Here is a 21171-nt window from a genome sequence, read left to right as displayed (position 1 = left end):
CATGTTTTAGAAATGATGCTACAGTCTAAATTTCTCATTGGCGAGAAAGAACTCTGCTGTCTTTAATGAATAAAAACAAGGGACTAACTCAAATATGTTAATTTTTCTGCTAGTGGTTATACATTTGGCACCTTTTGAAGCTGTCACTACCACACCCAGGATAATTTAAATTCAGGAAACTTTATTTAGCCTCTGAAAAGCCCCCTCAAATCCCGCGTCCATGCAAGAACACAAAGCCAAGGGTACACTAAAAAAAGAGAGACTGTTTTATTGTGACATTTATGACATGGACCCCTTGTTGACAGGAATGACCGAGGGTAATCTTGGCATATTGCACAGGTGTGATGAAGGATGCACTGGTGATCCTCTGGCTGCTGAGGCTGCTGCTTGGTCCTCCCAGACCTCCATGCACGCATGGGCCAGTCACAGAAATTTCCTTACCACTTGGTGTATACAATTAACAAGTCTTTGGTCTTAATAAGCACCATTACAAACCCTCACATTAAGGGCATTATTATTCTAGTTTATAAATGTTTCAATGATAAAAAATAGCACGATTACAGTATACACACACTTAATTTACATGTAATGTATTATGCTCATAACTGAGATAAGCTACTGAACTAACTTTGGTTGATTGAAATTAATGAAGTATTTGAACTGAATATTTGTAATTTGGTTTCTAAGTTGTGTAAATATTACAGTGCATTTATAGATCTAGTTTGAGAATTTACTAGCACCAAATAGATATTATAATTGGCCAACCTAGTACTTGTATTTGGAGAAGCAAAGTTTAAAAATTTGGAAAAATACAGAGCAGTCCATCGATTGAAAGCACATTCCTGTACATCGGCTAGAAGGATGACACGTCAGCAGGAATGGCAGACCCCCAATAAAATACGTGTCCCAGTTTTCAAGAGTCAACACATATGACAAGGTAGCTCAGCTACACACATGAGAAGCCTGAGAAAGTGGTTGTTTTGAACTAGGGTAGTCACCTGTACCTCACTTTTTGTAATATAAGAATAGTGCTTATTTATAGAAATTTATTTGGTGAAAGATTGTACCTATGATATGAAGATTCTGATTGGGGGAAAAATTCAGTTCTACCTATCTATCGTTGGTTGTTTTTCTTTTTTTAATTATTTGGTCTCTGTATGGTGAATTAATGAAGCAAAATCTGAATTTTCATCTTCAGATTATCACCCAGTTCACCACTGAGGTAGTCTTTGTCATATTTATCTTCTAGCTGATTAAGTTCTTTCTTTTTATAAAGTGGAGTACTACTGATTTGTAATGAATAGGTTCCAGCCACTGGCTTCTTCTTGGTGAAGTGGAGGTAGCTGATCCCTTCCTTTTGGTTGATTTTGAAGAAGCCATTTTCGTTTCCAGATTCGATCAAGTATTTGTTGTGATTCGTCAGAGTCGTCAGGGCCGGAAGGAGTTCCAGGATTCGGACCTTGTTGCTGATGTGGGAAATATTGAAAGCAAACATGGCCGTCTTCTCAACATCCCAACTTGCGAGACTCACGTTGGTTTCTATCTCAGGCTGGTCCTGGAAAGACACGTGGCAGTGTGTTAAATTAATTGAAAATATGCCACTTATTTCTCATATTAAGGAAAAAGTGACTCGAATCTCCCACTAATACAGCCTTTTCATGTTGTATATACCATGTCGAAAATGCATATTTTCATAAAACACTTTGTTTAAATCACAAATGTGTTAAACTGGCACATATTTATAATAATAAAAAACATTAAACTGTCAAGAGGAAAGTCAAGTTGAAATGACTTGGTGGTCTTCTAATGCAGGTGTCCCAAAGTGTACTCCCTGGACCAGCAGCATCACCGGGGAATCTGAGAAACGCAAATTCTCGGTGCCACCTGAGACCTACTGAATCAGAAACCCTGGGGGTGTCTCCCTGAACTCCATGTTAACAAGGCTTCCAGATGATTCAGACGCACACTCGAGGTTGGAAACCACTGTTTCAATAGACTATTTTCTTTCTGTAGACTTATCTCCTTTCCCAAACCACAGCGGATGAGTTGGAGCACCAATGCTAAGAAAGAACCAGCCTATTTCCATTTTGTTCACTGACGCAAAATCATCTCCTCTGAAGGACACGCCTAGGAACCTACTTCCTGACTCTGATGATCTGCTAATATTCAATGCTTTTCACCTGGCTTCTTGCTTGCCTCTCTGGGACCACATGTGTTGGATTCTCCGGGCCTGGAGCCAGAGGTCTGGGTGAATATCTGTGCATTTCTGAGTTGACTGAAAGGCTGCAGCAGCCGTAGGCGAAGAAAACCAGGCTGCTTGAGCTCCATGTTGTTTTTGTCTAGAATCCAAGTTCCCTCACACTCCACATGGCTCTTTTCAGTAGAGGAGCCTCTAGCTTTCCGAACTTGGCGTCCCCGTGGAGAGAGCACTATGTCACTTCACGATTCTGCCCACTTGCTGTCCTGGATCTCAGACCTTGCTTTTCAGCAGACTTTGGGTGGGTGTTTGACTTTCTTTTTGGCGAGACAGAGGAAATGAGCAAGTATGTGAAAACCTTTGAATGGCCACTCCCTAAAAGCAGCAAGAAACTCCAGAGAGTCCCACAGACTCTTGTAAAATGCAGCCTAGAGCTCAGGGAATGTCTGGATTTTCTCCCCAGGGAGCTTTTTCACACTTTGGAACATCCTTGGAGGAAACCACAGGCATCTGGAAGGCCCTTCTGCAACAGGAGACATGAGGAGAAACTACCTTCTGACCTACCTCAATGTTGGAGGCATCTGTTCCGTTTGCACTTCTCCGCTTCCTGCCCCGTTTGGGGTAGCCATTGATCTTACACTCATAACAAGCCTCCGGGGAGAGAGAATTGTCATCCATTTCACCGCTGGCAGGTGGCTCTGGGCCTCCTCGGCCCATGCCAATTCCAGAAACACAGTGCCTGTGGAAGAAGGGAAGCACAGCCCTTTTTCATTAGAACTGGGAGATGAGGGAGGTGGTGCAAGAGTTCTGGTGAAGTGTGGACCCCACCTGGTGACACTGAGACATTGATTATTCGTCCATTAGGTGACTGGCTGGTTCTGAGAGCCACACTGAAGTCCTCTGTGTTTAGGCTCTGAGTCCCAGTTCCTGGAGTGGATTCCTTTCTACTATCTCTCAAGGTCCTGTTTTGCATGTTTATTTGCCCCTACATTTCTGCCTCCCTCCCCCACTGTACCAGGTGTTTTGCTGTCCTTATGCTGCTGGGGAGGGGACATGGAGTAGAAAGAGGAAGAGTGGGGGATGAGGGAGATCATGTGACTTGGGAGGGTAAAGAAAAATGTCTTCTATTTATGAAACAGAAAGTGAGAAAGGTATGAGATGTCTGTGTTCAGTTCCTTGTCCTCTTCCTGTTTCAATGACCCCATCACCACCACCTCCACCACTACCACAACTCACCAGCCCTCATCACTTCAGCTTCTGAGCACTTTCTATTGTTTGACCACTCATTTTGGCTGAAGCTACTGAAGGTATAAAGAAAGTTCTAGGTAGAACTGAAGTTGACTTAGAAATAAACTGTAAAGATGTGCAATGTATAAAATGCATGTATTAGAGCTTGCCCAACTATGGGAAATTGTTTCAAGTCATTCAAAACCACTAGGGCCATTGGCTCTGACTCATGTGAGGCTGGATAAACAAACCCATGCCCAAGAGAGAACTAGTTCAGCTGTTTTTCTTTGCCTTTCAGTTATCAAAGCCAAGTTACGAAGGGAGGCTTGCATGTTTCACAAGTACCTTGTTTTGTTATTCTGCTTACTATTTCATAGGCCTCTTGGAATGTATTTACCAGGCTCCTTTTTCAAAATGTGTTGAAATATCTGAATGATCCTAGGAGTCTTTATTTTGGGGCAGGGTCCACTCTAGTGATTCATAGAGAAGCGCAAACTATTAGAAGTGGGTAGATTTCCACTAATGGGTCACAATGAAGACCAAATATTTATCACTTTTTCTGTATTAATTGGCCTATTTTTATAACCCATTTTTCTTGATGCTCTTGAGATTCAAAATATAATGCCGATAAGCAGACTACTTTTTGTGTTTTGCAGCAATGTATGGGTTCATACTAGTTTTTGCAATCCTGCCAGAGCCCAGTACTTTTCCTTTTTTCTTCCTTTATCTTGCTGCATGAAATGTGCAGAAACAAAATGGATGAAATGATGACTGCTCATCGTGTGTGTGTGTGTGTGTGTGTGTGTGTCTATTCACATAATGATTAAGTTATTGGAAGAAAAATCCCAAATTTGCAGGCTTTGGTTCTTTTCTCAGAACTCCTTTCCAGTATTTTCATATCCCTGGAACACCACTTACAAGAAGTGTGACTACAAAGTCCCACTGGCCAGAAGCCAGTTTGGAGTGTCACAATTTTTGCTGGGAAAATGGTTCTGGCATTCAACTTATAAAGAATGAGACTACTGAGAGCCAGACACAAACATCTGGGAATTTGTGTCCTATTGCTGGCATTCTGTGTGCTTCCCATGAAACATTCTTTCACCTTCAAGTCTACACAGACCCAAAATGAATCGCTTGATGTTTGTGTGTCAAGAAATCAAAGGCCAGTACATTACACTAATTTGATATATACATATATGTGTATTATGGAATATGTGATTTTGTGGGATGTGTATGTGTGGCTGTACATGTGTGTATGTATATTTCATGTCTATGTGTTCCTAATGAAAATGTTAAAATTTGAGTTCCTTAACAGCATAGACAACACTACATGGACATCCAACTCTAGATTAATTCAGCAGGAAAAAAGGCCTACACAGTGAAAACTTACCACTAAACTTTTAAATTACTGGCTAAAAAAAAAATATGTCTTTTCTTCCCCAACAGTCACACATACAATGTGGTAAAGTATTCTACCAGGAGGATACAATAATTATTTTAGCTCTCGTATTTTATGCTCTTTTGGTAATTCTTTATGTAAACTTAAGTCTGAGATGTAAAATGTATTTTAAAGCCAGGTATCTTTGTGATTTCTCCTAACGGTAGCTAGAGGAGAAGGCATTTTAAGTCAAGAGAGAATCCTGCTTGCCTCAGGAGAAGGGGAGATCAGCAATATTCAGTGTGAGTCCAGTTCTGTCATGGGTCAGCCCCTGCATTTCTAGAGAAATGAATCACTTCCCAACAAGATGCGAAGATCAAGAGAATGAGATAGAGACACCATATATCAAGGTATTTACAATTGGTTTCAGAGTCTATGAATTTCTAGAAATTTTGATGTCTCCTTTCAAATAATATAGCCTAAAACCTTTGCAGAGCTAACCAGAATTAACTCCAGGATTATGAAAAGTATGGTTCTTCTCGACTAGGATGGGTCACTGTGAGTTAAATATACTTAATGATATTAGGAACAAGAGAGCCTCCGGCCACGGCCCGGAAAAGCAGTGCTTACCCTTGGCCTATCCGGAAGTAACCAGGTGGGCAGCCACACAGGTAGCCACCCTCAGTGTTGGAGCAGCCGTAACTGCAGGGGGCCTGCGAAGAGCCACATTCATTGATGTCTTGGCACCCTCCACTGAACTGTTCGTACTGGAAGCCGGCGGGGCACATGCACTTGTAGCTGCCCAGAGTGTTGTGACAGGAGGCTCCTCCACAAATGTGTGCACTGAGGCACTCGTTCTCATCTGCAGGGAAAACCAGAAGACACTGTGTGTGTGACACCGGCCAGACGTCTCTACTGGGGACCGCTGGCCAGCTGGCTCTCAGCCAGCACTCAGGAAGGTAGGGCGGGCTGAGGTGGTTGGGGTGGGGAGAGGGGGATGCGGACGTGGACGTGGCCTCTCGCCATGCAGTAGGCAAATGTGGTCGCTGAGGTCACATGTGCCACGTGGAGCGCATTAGGGGATGGCATTCCGAGGGCCGACAGATTCCAGTTCTCAGCTGAAGCCAACACTAGTGCGTTCCGCACCACACGAGCCTCCTGTGAAGAATGCGGGGCTGGTTCAAGGTTCAGGGTGGGAGGGAAGGAGTCCTGCAGTTCTCCATGAACGGGACCACAGTCTCCGGAGCAGAGACCAGCCATCCTCCTGGAGGCTGCTTTTCCAGTCCTCCGTTTTCAGGATGTGCAGGGCTGGCAAGGGCTGACATCCTGCAGGAAGTGTCTGCCCTGCTTGTACTTCCTTTTCAAAAATCTGCAAAAGCCCCCAGGTGCTTGTCCTGGGGATGAATAGTGCCTTCTGGTATGTCTGCTCCCATCTCTGAACGGGCCCCCCCTTATCCAAACCAGCCTCCTGCCCAGAGTGTCTGGGCCGTGTCTAAAGCAAAGTATGGCTGGAAGAGATTCAGTGCAGACTTCACGAGCAATAATTGGAAAAAACCCACAATAGAGACAGATGCTGCAGGACTGGCTACCCACGGGGACCTGCCAAGTCTGATGGTAAAAAGCAGGAAAAAGAAATCTGACTTGAAAAATCAACTTGAGGGGAAAAACCTTGAGTATCTCTCTATTTCTAATTTATACTTTTTTTAAATCTCAAATAGATTTTTGTAGGCCTGCCTTCATAAGGGCAGGTTGCAAGCTTGCTGGTAAGACATTTCTTAATTGCTGTGGCCCATTTTCAGGCATATGTTCATTTGAACGCAGGGAGATTGGCCTGCACCTCACCCAGCAAATACTTCCAATGAAAGGGAGGAGGGGGGGAAACGTGAAACGTGAAACGTAGCTAACATTTATTAGATGCCTATTGCATGACAGAATACGAGGTGCCTCACGTTCATTTACTTAACCTTCCTGAAAATTATGGGCAGAAGGTATTATAATCCCTGTTTTACTGATAAAGAAAGTGAGGCTCACAAAGCCCATCTGAGGTCTCCTGACAGCAGCAGCAGGACCGAGATGTACACCCAGGTCTGTCTGACCACAGCAGTCACGTGCTTTCCTTTAGACCACAATATCTCTCAAGAGACTAATCACCATTTAAACTGGTACTTCCTTTGCCCTTTAATTGGTTTTACCTTATTTGCTAAAGTAGATTCCTTTATACAGAACAAAATTGTTTCTAAGAAAAATCTGTTTTTAAGTTAGAGAAACAGGTGCATAAAAATGGTGGGCGCAGGGTGATTGCATATGTATAATATTTATATTATTCCTTATATATCCCTTCCTTCCTCCTCTCCCTTCTCTCCTTCTTTCCTGTGTGGAAGGAATAGATATACAATAAGAAAGCCATTTGTTGAGCTGCCTGCTATGGCTTAGTGCCTAGCTACAGGTCTGTTTGGGAACCTTTATGTCCAAGGACTCTCAAGTATACACTTAAGATCATTTAGGCTCCAAGGTTCCTACAACAGAAATAAATATGCCATTGTCTTTGTTCTTTTCCCCTTAGTTTAAATCAGAGATGAAGTGTGTGACAGATACCAGTGGAGACTATGGGCACCAAGGAGTGAATGAGGAAATTAGGGGGTTTACATTGGTGGAAAGAATATCCCTGGGCTGGATGTCTTCTCCTTGTCCCTCATGTCTATCTCCAGACCCTGGAGGCTGAGCTGCATGGAGCATCAACAGGCTCCTCTCCTTTGTCCCGTACTTTTGGTCGGGCTCAGCCATCCATTTCCTGCTGGGACTCTGATAAAATCTCTAAGGCCCATGTCTGTATATGTATGACAAGACCCATCAAAATAAAACTTAGATTTATTCTGTATTGTTCCAAAGGACAGAAATAGGACCAATGGTTAGAAGTAGAGGGAGGAATAGTTCATTTTTTATGAAAACAAAAACATTTCTAAGAATTAAAGTTTTCTATACCTAAATTGGGCTATCTTGGGAGAAAGTGAATGCCCTTCAAGATGGTATTTGAGTCAAACTAGGACAACCAAGGGAGTTTAGGGAAGGATTTGTGTTTTGGGAATGAGGCCAGACTAGATAATCTGTAAGGGTCTTTCTAGCCTTGAGGATCTATCTGTGTTAGTATAAATATCTATCCCAGCCAAGAACTCTCCTCCTCCTCTTTCACATTCTTTTCTATTTTACTATACCTTTTTTTTATTCCTTGAAAGTCTAATAAAGTTTAAATTAAACTTGCTTATCTGCATTAGAGAACTGGGATGGAGCAGAGCAGGAATGAAGATAAGAAATTGGCAAATGTTCAGTGTTTATTGCTTGAAAATAGTCTGTTTGTGTACTCACCCTTTTCATCAATATACAAACACGATTTGTTTAACATGCTTTGCACTCTTCTGACCATTTCCATCCTGTGCACCCTGGACCAAAAGGCTCCAGGAGCAATTTTTCTGTACTCCAAAATCTTTGTTATACTATCAGTTAATACTTAAAATTGGTGCGAGTTTTATTCTTTTTTAGAAAAAGAGACATTTTAATTTTATCGAAACAGCATTAGATTCTCCAAACACCCTCCTTGAAAGCAGACTGAAACCTACCCACTCTGTCCTGTAAAATCAGATTTTTGAGCATTAGGCTTGTATAGTGTTTGTTAGCTGTGGTGTTAAGGGAGAACCAGTAAGAGAATTCAAAAATGTAGGAGGGGCTTTCTTTTACAAATTTTCTCTGGGTCAACATGGCTCAACTCCAACTCCACCTGGAAGTTTGATATTTTCTAGAAAACAATGAGATGAGTGGACCCTTGCAGTGGCCCCTGACCCTAAACCCATCCATCTTCTAAGAGTGAAATTCTGGCTGCCTATGAGTGAGGATCCAGAGAGGGCTGGTTCAAAAGATCTCTGCTTTAGGGGCGCCTGGGTGGCGCAGTCGGTTAAGCGTCCGACTTCAGCCAGGTCACGATCTCGCGGTCCGTGAGTTCGAGCCCCGCGTTGGGCTCTGGGCTGATGGCTCAGAGCCTGGAGCCTGTTTCCGATTCTGTGTCTCCCTCTCTCTCTGCCCCTCCCCCGTTCATGCTCTGTCTCTCTCTGTCCCGAAAATAAATAAACGTTGAAAAAAAAAAATTTCAAAAGATCTCTGCTTTGTACAGCTCTGGGGAAGCCATTCTGGCCCAAGGCAATGCTCATTCTCAAGAATTATGAGCCCAGTTTGGGCTAGTATCTTTTGGACATCAAAAAATCCCAAACCTCTTACTGCTTCTTAATCTGTTTATTCTAGAACTCCCAGCCAGAGATGATCTTCATGGGGCCAAAGGAGAGCCTCCAGGCAACGAAGACATGACCTGTCCATCTCCACTATTCCTGGACTAAAGGTAGGAAGAGGAGAGGAAGGCTGTCAGTAAGTTGTGTAGTCTAAACTCTTCCAGCACTGGTGTCCTTTTACCCAACCCTACTCACTTCTGCAAAACCGTCCCTTGAAAAGAATCAAACCAAATGAGAGAGATCCAGTTCTGATAAGTTAAAACACACTAAATTTATCTTCATTTGGAATAAAGCAAAGCATTGAGATGTGGAGCAGCCACCCACGAAACAGTAATCCTTGCCTCTTTGCTAAGGAAGGCTCTCTTCCCAAGAGGGTGGCAGCTAGAACAGCTCACCTGAGCACCAAGCTTGCAGTGGTGCTGTGTAGAGGCTTGATGAATGAAAAACAAAACAAAACAAAAAAAACAAGTGAACATGACACTTGAAAGGCAGCCCTAAGTCAGGAAGTTAGGGGCCTGGGGCTCCAGCTGCAAGCATGTCACAAAGGAACCAGGTTAAGGACAGACTTCTTTTCTTCCTTGGGCTTTGAGGTCTTTATAGTAAAATCAAGAGTTTGGGATAAATGGATCCAGGGTCCCTCTAAACTCACAGTGTTTGGATTCTCTGGTGTGCATTAAGATTATTTTCCCATGACATTATGAAATCAAAAATTACATAATTTCAATTTAATAAGTTCATGAGTCTCCCTTAATTTTCAAAAGAATTTAGTGATGATGAAAAAATTTGCTGTGTCTGCTGCTCACACTCTGCCCCAAAAGATGTGTAGAGCTGAATGGAACCACTTCTGTGTCTTCAGGCCGAGAGTCACTGAAAATAGCCTCTGGCTGGCTGATATTTTTCAGGCTGAGGTAGAATTCTGTTGGCCCTCATGTGTACCTGCAGTGTGGGCCAGTGACTCCATGCAGCAGAAGAGCAGGGGGACGCTGAGAGTGAAGGGATTCTAGGGGCATTTCATTTCCGATGCTCTCCAAGTACCTTTATCATTATCTTTTTTCTTTGTTTGCTATTTTGCAAAGGCTACAACTTTCCTCTGGTTCCAACCAGGTGAGGGCAATTTTAAGTGAATATTGTTGATTTAATGACACGTTTAAAGTTTTCAGAAAGAAAGCAGTATTTTGACTCACAGGAGCCAGTAGTGATTCACCATAGTAACAAGGAAAAACTACTTACCGACACACTGGTTCCACTGGTAGTGCTGGAGATAGCCCTGGGGGCAGCTGCATCTGTAGCCCCCAATGATGTTCTGGCAGCCGTGCTGACAGCGATGGTTTCCTTCGCACTCATCCACATCTGAGAAGGACAGGAGAGCCGCTTCAGTCAGTTCAGCATCTGACTCTTGATTTCGGCTCAGGTCACGATCTCCTGGTTCATACGACTGAGTCCTGCATTGGGCTCTGCACTGACAGTACGGAGCCTGCTTGGGATTCTCTCTCTCTCCCTCTATCTCTCTGTCCCTCCCATAGTTGTGCTCTTGCTCACTCTCCCCCTCTCTCTCAAAATAAATAAACTTAAAAAAAAAAAAAAGAAAGTAGAGCCAGCTTTAAGCCACATCAACATTTGTTTCAGAGTTGGTCTCTGAAGCAACATTTATATGCGTGGTAAAGGGAAAGGCAATTTTAATAAGAAATCTGACCCCTAAAAAAGTATTCTTCCACCAAAACTTCAAGAATATGTGCTCTGGAGCTTTTGATAAGTCCAAGGAAAAAGACATTTAGATATCCCTGGTAAAGTCGACAAGTAAAAATGATGAAGAAACTAATGTAAGGCACAAGAGTACTCTATGGGATAGCTGTGTAAATTATTTGTATTTTTTTATTCATGCTAGAGTTAGAAACCAAAAGATGTCAGTACAAAAATAAAATCCTACAAAAAATTTCAAAATTTTAATTATATTATTATCAGAAGAGTCATTCTTCATATATTTAATCCACATTAGGGGAATTCTTTTATGACTCTGGATCCAATGACTAGAATATTAATGAATCAAATTCAGGAACCTAGCTATTTTTCTTGACTAGTTCATGCCCTATTAGATTACATTAATAACTGAGCAGATAAAGTCTTCACATATTGAGGAAAGGCACAGGTTTAGACATGATCAAGCATGAGACAAAAGATGGATCTCTAAGATATGATACCTGTGCCAACCAGGAAAAATATTCCCCATCTTCAGTTGGGTGATAGTCCTGTGCTCTGTTCTGCTATCCCACAGAGGGTGATAATGAAGATTTTGACAGTCACACAGATTATCTCCACCAGGAATTACCAGCTGCATCAAGCTGAGGCCCCTACCCACCTTCACAGCTGGCGCCACTCTGATCAAGAGAGAATCCTCGCTGGCATTCACAGGTGAAGCTCCCAGGAGTATTCTGGCAAATACCCTTAGACCCACACAAGTTGATGTCAGAAGTGCATTCATTGTTATCTATAAGAAGCAGTTGGGGAAAAGTGGGAATTAAAATGGACTGAACTCACTTTCTGTTGTTTAAAAGGAAGAGAGAGGGATGATTCACTTTCTGTTGTACTCACTTTTTTTTTTTTTTTTGAGTTTTTGTCTTCTTATCCCAACAGAGGAACTAGAAAACAATTCCTTAAAGGAACAGCTACGTTTCCTATAGGGATTTTCCTCTCCACTTACCAATGCAGGCGGTATGGTGTTGGGTAAATCCAGGAGGACATTTACATGTGAAGCTGCCGATGGTGTTAACACACAGGAACTGGCAGTTGTGCTGCTTAGTTGCACACTCATCAAGATCTATTAAAAAATATGTAAGATGAGTATTGGAGTCAAACTGAGAGCACAGGTACCTAGCAACTGCCCTAGGAAGGAGTTCTGAGTTCTGACTTGTATGTCTCCAATGACTGTGGCCAGAATAGAGATGCAGTAAATGGCTGGGAGGAATCAAGCAAATAAAGGTTTGAAAGATAAAATGTGGTCTCCATTTAGACCAAAAAATGTAGCTCTTTGGGGGATCCAAGGAAATCCCAATTCCCTTCTGTGACAGGAATGTAGGAATTTATCAACAAAGGAATTTCAAATAAATTGTGACATTTTAAATAAATTACACAATGAAGTAAAAGATTAGGGATTCTCAAAATTTTCCAGAGTGCTGAAAAGTTCTATTCAAGTTGAATTACAAAAAGAAATGTTGAGGCTGGAAATTAATTTGTTTGCTTAGGTCTTTTCTGTTTGCTGTTTTGAATCTGCTCAAATGAGGTGTTCAACCAAAGCAAATCAAACCAAACTGACTTTTTTTTTTTTTTTAAGAGATTCTCCTTTGGTAAAACAAAATTGATCAATCAAGAAGGAAGCAAAGGTAAGAAAAACTCACTCTGATAAGCCAACAGCACATTTAAAAACTGCCTACAGTATTTATGCAACATTATTTTCCATATTTCAATAAAATCCTCCGCTTTGACCAGGCTTCTTTCCTCATTGCCGGAATTTCTAGGCTCATGCTCAACTCCACTGCTGTTTAAAGACATCAAGAGATACAAACTATGTTCCAGCTTTTAGCTGAATATTAATATAAAAAAAATCATGGTGTATTCAGGAACCAATCTACCTTCCTACCTTGTTTGGTCACTGCACACAGAGCTGTGCTTGCAGCTGAAGATAAGTGCCAGTTCCTGTGTAGAGTAACATCTGGAGGGGACCTAAACCAAAAGAACCCCCGAGCCCCCATATTTCTCCCAGTGCTGACTTCTCTCAAAATGGAGCCAGTCCCATGCTCTTTACATAGCTGTGGGGCTTGCTGTTTCTGCTTTTCTGGTTTCTACATTATCAGCAGCTCTGCGCCTCCTGACAGAAGGGTGGCCTCCCCTTTCTATGACTCAACGAGCCTTGCTAGAGCACTGTCACACATTTGCTGAAGCTTACCTGCACACAGGTGAGGGAGACAGCTCAGTGATTTCTGACACTATTTTCTAACTACAACATATTAAGAACAGCAACACTTGCTGTTCTCACCTCCAAGCACATCTTGGCTCCCCTTCTCTCCTCTTATCTGGATCTTACCCAGCTCTCATGGGGGGAAGTGCTGGTCTCACATCTCCCCTGGGCTATTCTTTGAGGCTCTTTTCTGTCAGTTTCAATAGTACATGTATCTGCACCACACGGTTTGATCTTTAGTCCTTTGTGCCAAGTATGTGGAAGAATCCAGACCTCATGAGAGCAATAGGAGAAAGGGACTTATGTTGTAAAAGGATCTGTAAAAATCATGTCCCTGCTCTTCCCACTCCTAAAACCACAAAGAAACTGTTACTTGTGCTTTTTATACATTGTGAAAAAACACAGTTACTACAGTACATTTAATTTCCAGTTTTTCTCTTTTTAGACATTTTTAAGGATTTTCTGCTTCCACAGGCTAGAAAAATGCTGTAAATTTGTTCTGCTTGGTACAGATAGTATCCACGCTGAGAGGTGTTTTCTCTTTAATTTGGTTCTCTATTTCCATGAATAAGTTTATTGCTCTGAGCTCTAGCCTTACCTTGCCCAGAGCTCATTGTGATCCACAGATTGAGAAGTTCTATGCTTGAGAAGAACAAAGCTGTAAACAACTCTTACATTAAGACAGTCAGAATTTTTAACTATGTCTCTCAACTTCCTCTCCCCAAATTACAGGATTATATAGGATTTGTGCTGCATAGGGAAACCTCATGCATTGTTCATTATGTCATCCTATTTTATAAGCCTCTTAATTCTCTCTAAGCAGACACAAGAAAGGGGTTGAGGGTCCTAATTCTCTTTGCTCTCCACTTCCATTCCATCCCACCATTTAACTTCCCTTGTTTGCTTTTTGCTCCATCAAGGTTTCGTGGCAGTACTTTCTAGCTCTTATTCTACCATCTGGTCTACCTTTCCTGTTCCAAATCCCTCACTTTTAAAATTACCCTTAAGTCTGATTCACTTGTGCTGTTATTCACTCAATATGTGAAGTTCGTATTGTTGAGGAAGATGTTTCTTGGAGTAAATTTACACCAACAAAATTTTCCAAAGGGTAACTTCTGGTTGAGGAGGGATTTCCACATAAAGTTCTGCTGTTTCTTAATTCTTTATGATATTTATGGCTTATATAAGCTCTTGGAGGGCAGGAATGGCCCTATTTGGCAGAACAAAAACCTAGACAAAGTGTTTACTTAGGTAGGCACAATGTCTACTAGGCACCGATTAATCTGAGGATGGACAATGCTGGAGGCTTGGGCTCTAGTTGTTGGATAGATTGGCTATCTAAATATGATAAACAGAAAGCAGAAAGGAAATAATCAAGTAGGAATCTGCCCCACCTGGGCCTTACAGAGCTGGCTCTGCTGTCTCCGACACCCTCATGGGCCACTCCTATGGATGCCCAAGGGGCAGGCAGTGAGGATGGCTGTTGCCAGCGGTCCCCAGCAATCTCCCTGGCCTCAACCTCCAGCCAGCCAGCATAGGAGTGGGTGGCAGGGAGGTCCCAGGGCGGAACTAACTCCAGGGAAGCACCTCTTGCCAGTGGGGGGATTTTTCAGCTTGCCTATGGATTCCTCAAATGCACAAGGAATACAACCATGTGCCCAGAAGGCAGGTGAGTGGGTGCAGGCAAATTCTACTTTACCTTTGCAGCTCCTTCCATCCTCCTGCAGAATGTAGCCTTTCGGGCAAGAACACTGGAAACTCCCTTCTGTATTTTTGCAGATAAAATTGCAGGGTTTGGGGGCCTGGTTACACTCATTCAGATCTATGATCAAAAAGAGACAGTGTGACCATCCACCCTAAAATAATGGTCAGTACCCACAGGGTCTAACAGAGAATTTTAGCTTTGAGAAAAGAAAAGGTAAACTCTGTGCTGTCTTTGATCATTGTCTTATGTTTTCCTATAAAATTACATAGGCTTTTTAGTGTTTCAGTTTGAGGATTTATATTTTTTTCCCATAATATATAATTTCCACTCAGAATAATTATCTGAACATCAAAAATACAGCACTTACCTATGCAGGAAGTTCCAGTTATATCTGTAGTGTAGCCATTTTTACATATGCAATGATATGATCCTCTGTCATTGATGCATTCCCCATTTCGGCAAACATCATGAATAACCTTGCATTCATCAATATCTGTTAATTTAACAGTCAGAGGTTAAAATAGAAAGACATTATAAAATGGACATTAATATGTAGAGGTGATGTCACTGTAAATATTAATAAAGTGTTACTGTATTATAGACCTAAGAAATTAAGCCAAAGAAATGACAGCATGAATTTCATACGTAATGGTAACTATAACAAAAGGCAAATGAATAACTGCATTGGATGAGAGTATAATAACTAATCAGGCTAGGGGAACACTTTAAAAAGAATTGGGGGGTGCCTGGGTGGCTTGGTTGGTTAAGCTTCTGACTTTGGCTTAGGTCATGATCTTGCAGCTCATGGGTTCGAGCCCCGCATCAGGCTCTATGCTGTTAGCTGGAGCCTGGAGCCTGCTTCAGATTCTGTGTCTCCCTCTGTGTCTGCCCCTCCCCACTCCTGCACATGTGCGTGATCTCTCTCTTTCTCTCTCAAAAATAAACATTAAAAATATTTTTTAAAAAGAATTGGTTTTCTAAATTTACAGTTTTCCCCTCTGGGTCTATAGAACAACCATCTCATCCAGACATATTTAGCTCCTTGCTCTATCTCATGCCGTCAAGCAAGCTTGATCCACAAATGGATCATAGCAGTAGATTCTTTTGACCAAAAAAAAAAAAAAAATCCATTTTTTTCTAATATTGCTTGTCCAGAGTAAGGAGGAAGGTTCTTTTCTTTTTGTTGTATTTACAGTTAATCCCCCAAAATATCACATTGCATAATATTGGGGAAATGGGACCAAACATACCTTGGTAAGGGAAGCACTAAGGCTCTGGGGTGGGTCACTGGGCTGGGTTTTGCAGCCTGATAAGGAACAGAGATCTTAATCCCAGCTCCACCACAGGGAGAAAGACTTGGTCAACATGTACTGTGGAGCGTGAAACCTGCTGTCCTTCCACATCGTGACCCACCTGTCTCCTTAGTGATTGGTGGGGTGCCAAGACTAAATGAGTTCTTAGCCTTTAATTGCCAAACAACTATTTTATTGCAACAGATGTTATTTTTCCGAATTCTTTCAAGTTTACTCTGAAATGCAATGTGCCTACCCTGACTGGTTTCAAGAAGTGAATCTTCTCCACCGTCTCATTTTCACATCCTCAGAAGAATCATAAATTGCTTTTGGTTACCCTGCCTAATCTATCCGGCTGTGTGCCTCCACACATCCAGTTCTATTATTTCACCTTTGGCCACATCTTTCAACCATCAACACAAATCCTGCTTACTCTCCTTCTTCTCCGCTCACTTCCAATCCCTTCCCAAGGAGCTCTAAGAGTCTCTCCATTCTATTTCATGAGAATAGCTTGCGCTATTCCAGAGGCAACTGTGTTTTAATTGCCAGTATATCAGCATTGTTTATACTTCTTTCATGCAGTATATTTTGGCCAATTTTACGAGTGCAAATACATATGGGTGGACTAGTCTAGGAATTTAGTGATCGTTTATTCCAAGGTTTATCTAAAAAATTACATTCTGAGTAACCAGTAACTGACTTACAACAAACCTCTGTTTAAAAGTTGAGGACTCCTTGTATTGCAGGGGCAGGGACCCAAGCACATACAACTTAATCAGATGGATCAAGGACACTTTAGCAGCCTGGCCTTGACTGTCTAAAAGATTACAATAGATAATTGTACAAAGATACAATAAAGGGTTTTTGTTGATGTATAAACCATGCAACTCAGCCTAAGCCCATACTGTAGATTCCATATTCTCAACTGTTTTTCAGAAAACAAACAAACAGATTCCCTGCAAGTATTTTTGGACCATAAGTGAAGTACCTGCTCCATTGGTCATAAATCCTCGGCCATGGGGGCAGAGTTTTTTGAAGGCCACAGTACCCTGGAAAGGGCAGATCTCACAGTGGGGGCCCCAGCCTCTCCCGCCATCACAGCAGCACTCAGACTTGGTGACAGGGTTCCTGTTGCTCGAGCCGATCTGACACATGTTCTGGAGCACTTCTGTGAAGCAGTACCCTTCCCGGTTGTCTGGAAGGGACGTTACATTGCACAGAGGGTTTTTATGGAGCTTTATGAGCATAACAATGTATTAAGAATTTGGTCAAACATAAAACCCAAAAAGGATATAACACTTTACCCCGGGTGAGAAGAAGCAATAAAGGAAAGCTGGAAACAGCAGTAAGAGAGAAAGGATGACATCTGAGGGAAACAAGACAAGAAATTCAGTAAGTGGGCAGGAAGGCATTAGCGTGCACAAGGTTATATCTCTATCTGCTCTCAGAAATATGGAGGGATAGTCATGCTGCAGAGACAGGGGCAGAAAAACACATGGAATCGGACCCTGAGCACCAAGGGCTTAAAAAGGCAGCGGAGAAAGAAATTCCAAACAAGTGATTCATTGATACAATTAGTGAAGGAAGAATTTAGCTTCAGGGTGGTGCTAAGCCCCATGGACAATCACAGTCATTAAGTCATTTCCAAAATATGAACCTGCCTCAAATGTGAACAATTTCTATTATTTCAAATAAGCGATGTGGGTGACAAGCATCCCAGCATGAAGTTCGGGGTTACGAAATCATCCTGTTTGTGCTCACCAAGACACTCGTCCTGAGTAGGGCTGGCCGTGAACCCATCATTGCACTCGCAAGTGTAGCTCCCCCGGGTGTTGAGGCAGCGCCCGTTCTCACAGATCCCCGGCTTGGTCTGGCACTCGTTCTCATCTGTGTGGTGTGATCGAAAGATCAGAAACAAGAGCAGTCACCTACTTTGTACAGGGGTAGATTGATTCTTTCTTTCTTTCTTTCTTTTCTTTTTTTCTTTTGAAATTTGTGAATAGATATCCTTCTCACACGGCTCTCAATTCAAAAGGTACAAAAGAGTATTGAGCAAAAGTGCCCCTTCCTCCCTTATTCCTCAGCCACCAAACACCCCTCCTGGGAGGTGACCAGTGCTACAGCTGGTTTCTCACGTAACCTTCTAGGAATGGAGTTTGCACATGTGAGCAAATACACAATGTGTGTGTCTACTTCCATCCTTTAAAAACCATACTTGATGGCATTTTGATGTGCTTAAAGGTAGGTAACAGCATTTTATGTAAACACACATATTTCACTTAATAAAATTTAAAACTGTCCATATCTGTCCCTAAAAAGGATGATTTCAAGTGAAGGGAAAAAAATAAATACTTAAGATCAACATACTGAAGAAATATAATACTTCCTCAGAATAATGTCTATAATGGGTCAGTTTTGACCTCAGACTTGTCTACACATAATCTTCCAATTCAATATAGGTTATGTTTATTATAATACTTCAACAATATTGAGGAATAATCATAAACCAGGCTCCCAGGTTAAAAAAAAAAAAGGCATTAAAACAAGCCAGAGATTCTTAGAATTATCTGCTGATTTTTTTAGAAAAATCATAAAGTGATTTGCTTAAGTGCATCTCATGGAGAATAGTTCTGAGCCCCCAAGGCAGGCATCTCATTATGAGAGGCAGAAAGTTCAAAGGTGACATTTAGGGTAGTGTTGACACAGGCTAAAAATCCCAATGCCCACGTCACCCCCCGACCAATTAAATCAGAATGTCTGGGGTGGGAGCTGAGTTCTCTAAGTGATTCCAATGTGCAAATGAGGTGAACCACTGAACCTGGAAGATCTAGTGCATGATCATAGCCCAAATACTTTTTCTGTGCTTTTAAAGTCTGCTCTTCTGGGGCGCCTGGGTGGCTCAGTCGGTTGAGCATACGACTTCAGCTCAGGTCATGATCTCGCAGTCTGTGGGTTCGAGCCCCGCATCAGGCTCTGTGCTGACAGCTCAGAGCCTGGAGCCTGCTTCTGATTCTGTGTCTCCCTCTCTCTCCACCCCTCCCTGACTCATGCTCTCTCTCTGTCTCAGAAATAAACATTAAAAAAAATCTTTAAAGTCTGCTCTTCAATTATTGTTTAATTCTGTACCTTACAGGGTAAGGGGACAATGAGGTTCTTGAGCTTCTTGACTGACAACATAAAATTTATTGTTCTGGTGTCACTGATTATTAAAATTAAAAAGGACACATGGGAATTTTCTCATAATTTTCTCCTATATTGATGGTCTAAAGCAGAAGTCGGAAACTTTTTCTCTAAGTTATAGTAATACTTAGCATTACTAGATCATACATAGTAATCTTGTAGGTTTTGCAGGCCATATGGTCTCTGTTGCATTCACTCTATTCTGCTTTGCCTTTGTGGCATGAAAGCAGCCATGGATAATATACAAATGTATGGTTACAGCTATGTTGCAATATGACTTTATTTACAAAAATAGGAGGTAGGCTGGCAGGCTGGATTTGACCCTCTAGCTGTAGTTTGCCAATCCCTGATCTGAAGCTGTGGTTTTCAATGCAGGATCCATATTACAATCACCTAGGAAACTTCCAGAAATACCAGTGTCTGGACCTCACTCTAGACAAGAACAGATTCTCTGGTGGAAGATCCCACTGGTTTAGTGATATTCCTGGTTCAGAGGGACCTGGCATCTGTAATTCAACATCAGGGTGCTAATAGCGAAGTGGGATCAATAGAAAGACATTCTAATGTCGTAAAGACAAATGACCCTAAAACAACAAAAAAAGTATAAAAAGTAAAGGAGGGGCACCTGGGTGGCTTAGTAATTTGAGCATCTGACATCTCAGGTCATGATCCCAGGGTCATGGGATTGAGTCCAGCGTCAGGCTCTGAGCTGAGTGTGGAGCCTGCTTAAGATCTCTCTTTCTCCCTTGGCCTCTCCCCTGCTCTTGCACTCTCTCTCTCTCTCTCTCAAAAATTAAATAAAATAAAATAAAAAGCAAAGAATTAGAGGAAACACCTGGTGCCAAATCATGGCAGCAAAATGAGCTGAGAAAGTTGGCAAAGGCCAGCTCAGAGGGTGAGAATGGCAGTGCTCATGGAATCCCTTGATAATCGAGAGCCAAGGGGATCTCCAAGGAAAATCATGACACAAGGTAAGAGAGGCAAGATGGGTCTGGCCATGAAGAACACATTGCCCACAGGGACTCAGACCCCAAGTCCCTTCTGTCCTCTGTCATTTCTGACTCCTGCAAAGCTCCTTTGGCAGTGACTCCCTTACCTATGCAGCCCTCTCCGTCAGGCCTCCTCTGGTACCCAGGCCCGCAGATGCAGATGTATGTGCCGATGAGGTTCTTGCACTCCATTTGCTTCTCAGCACAGTCATGTTTTCCCTCCTCACATTCATCCTCATCTGGAAAGAACGTACAACCGCAAATTATAAAATAAGCTTCATTAACTTCTTGCCTTTTAAGCATGAGATGGTCTCAAGCAATCAGGTTTCATTTACGCTACTTCAGTGTTAACCTACTTCCTTTTGTACTGTGGGTGCTGGCCCCCTAAGATTGGAAAGGAGTCTTCTAACCACCCTTGAACTTGATGAAGAAATTATTCCCTAATGGATAACTTCTTCAAAGGCAGGAAGCATGTCTAATTCTTTTTGATGAATTCAACTCAAAAAGGTCTTCTCTAAATCTTTCACGATAGAATGACAGCTATAACAACATCATTATAATTACAATATGTTTTAAGAAGCCAAAGCTTCCATTGTATGATAACTATACTGAAAGCATAATATATATTTTTATATAATATTAATTAGTGTGATGTAATATTAGAAGAGTCATTGTATAATTAAAGCTTTGGTTTTTACACTTTGAGGAAAAGACAAGCATTCACAAAAATCATATTCTCTACTGGTTCTTCCCTCCTTCATTTCCTTTTTCCTGGTGTGGAGGGGTCTTCCTCATTCCTTATTGTCCTCTTGCATTTCCCTCTCTTTATCTTCCTCCTTTATGTGGTCTGAGCTGAGAAATTTGGACTTATCCTGAATGTGATGTAGAGCTTTTTGTTAGGAAATCTCTTCATCTTCAAGAAAAAATCCTATTTAACCCATCTGAAGGGAACAAGGATCTTCTCACTTAAGACTTTG

At 41.9% G+C, this 21171-nt stretch overlaps 1 protein-coding gene across 1 annotated transcript in view; it reads right to left on the bottom strand.

Moving 5' to 3' along the window:
* Positions 1–264: 264 nt before the first annotated feature.
* FBN1 (fibrillin 1) overlaps positions 265–21171 on the bottom strand; it is a 233001-nt gene continuing 212094 nt past the window's right edge. Inside the window, exons 55-65 of the mRNA XM_047074460.1 lie at positions 20302–20433; positions 17787–17912; positions 17014–17220; positions 15101–15226; positions 14728–14850; positions 11775–11891; positions 11433–11561; positions 10307–10426; positions 5433–5664; positions 2762–2936; positions 265–1555 (exon numbers count right to left, since the gene is read on the bottom strand). Coding sequence (XP_046930416.1) covers positions 1166–1555; positions 2762–2936; positions 5433–5664; positions 10307–10426; positions 11433–11561; positions 11775–11891; positions 14728–14850; positions 15101–15226; positions 17014–17220; positions 17787–17912; positions 20302–20433 — 1877 coding nt within the window. The 3' untranslated portion in view covers positions 265–1165. The remainder of the gene's footprint in view (positions 1556–2761; positions 2937–5432; positions 5665–10306; positions 10427–11432; positions 11562–11774; positions 11892–14727; positions 14851–15100; positions 15227–17013; positions 17221–17786; positions 17913–20301; positions 20434–21171) is intronic.

The sequence above is a fragment of the Lynx rufus genome, unplaced genomic scaffold (genome assembly GCF_022079265.1).
Source record: "Lynx rufus isolate CCGP_SWC_20201006 ecotype Redwood Valley unplaced genomic scaffold, mLynRuf1.p SCAF_13, whole genome shotgun sequence".
Classification (NCBI taxonomy): Eukaryota; Metazoa; Chordata; class Mammalia; order Carnivora; family Felidae; genus Lynx; species Lynx rufus.
The sequence above is the reverse complement of the archived record's forward strand: the minus strand, read 5'-3'. Positions and strand labels throughout refer to the sequence as shown.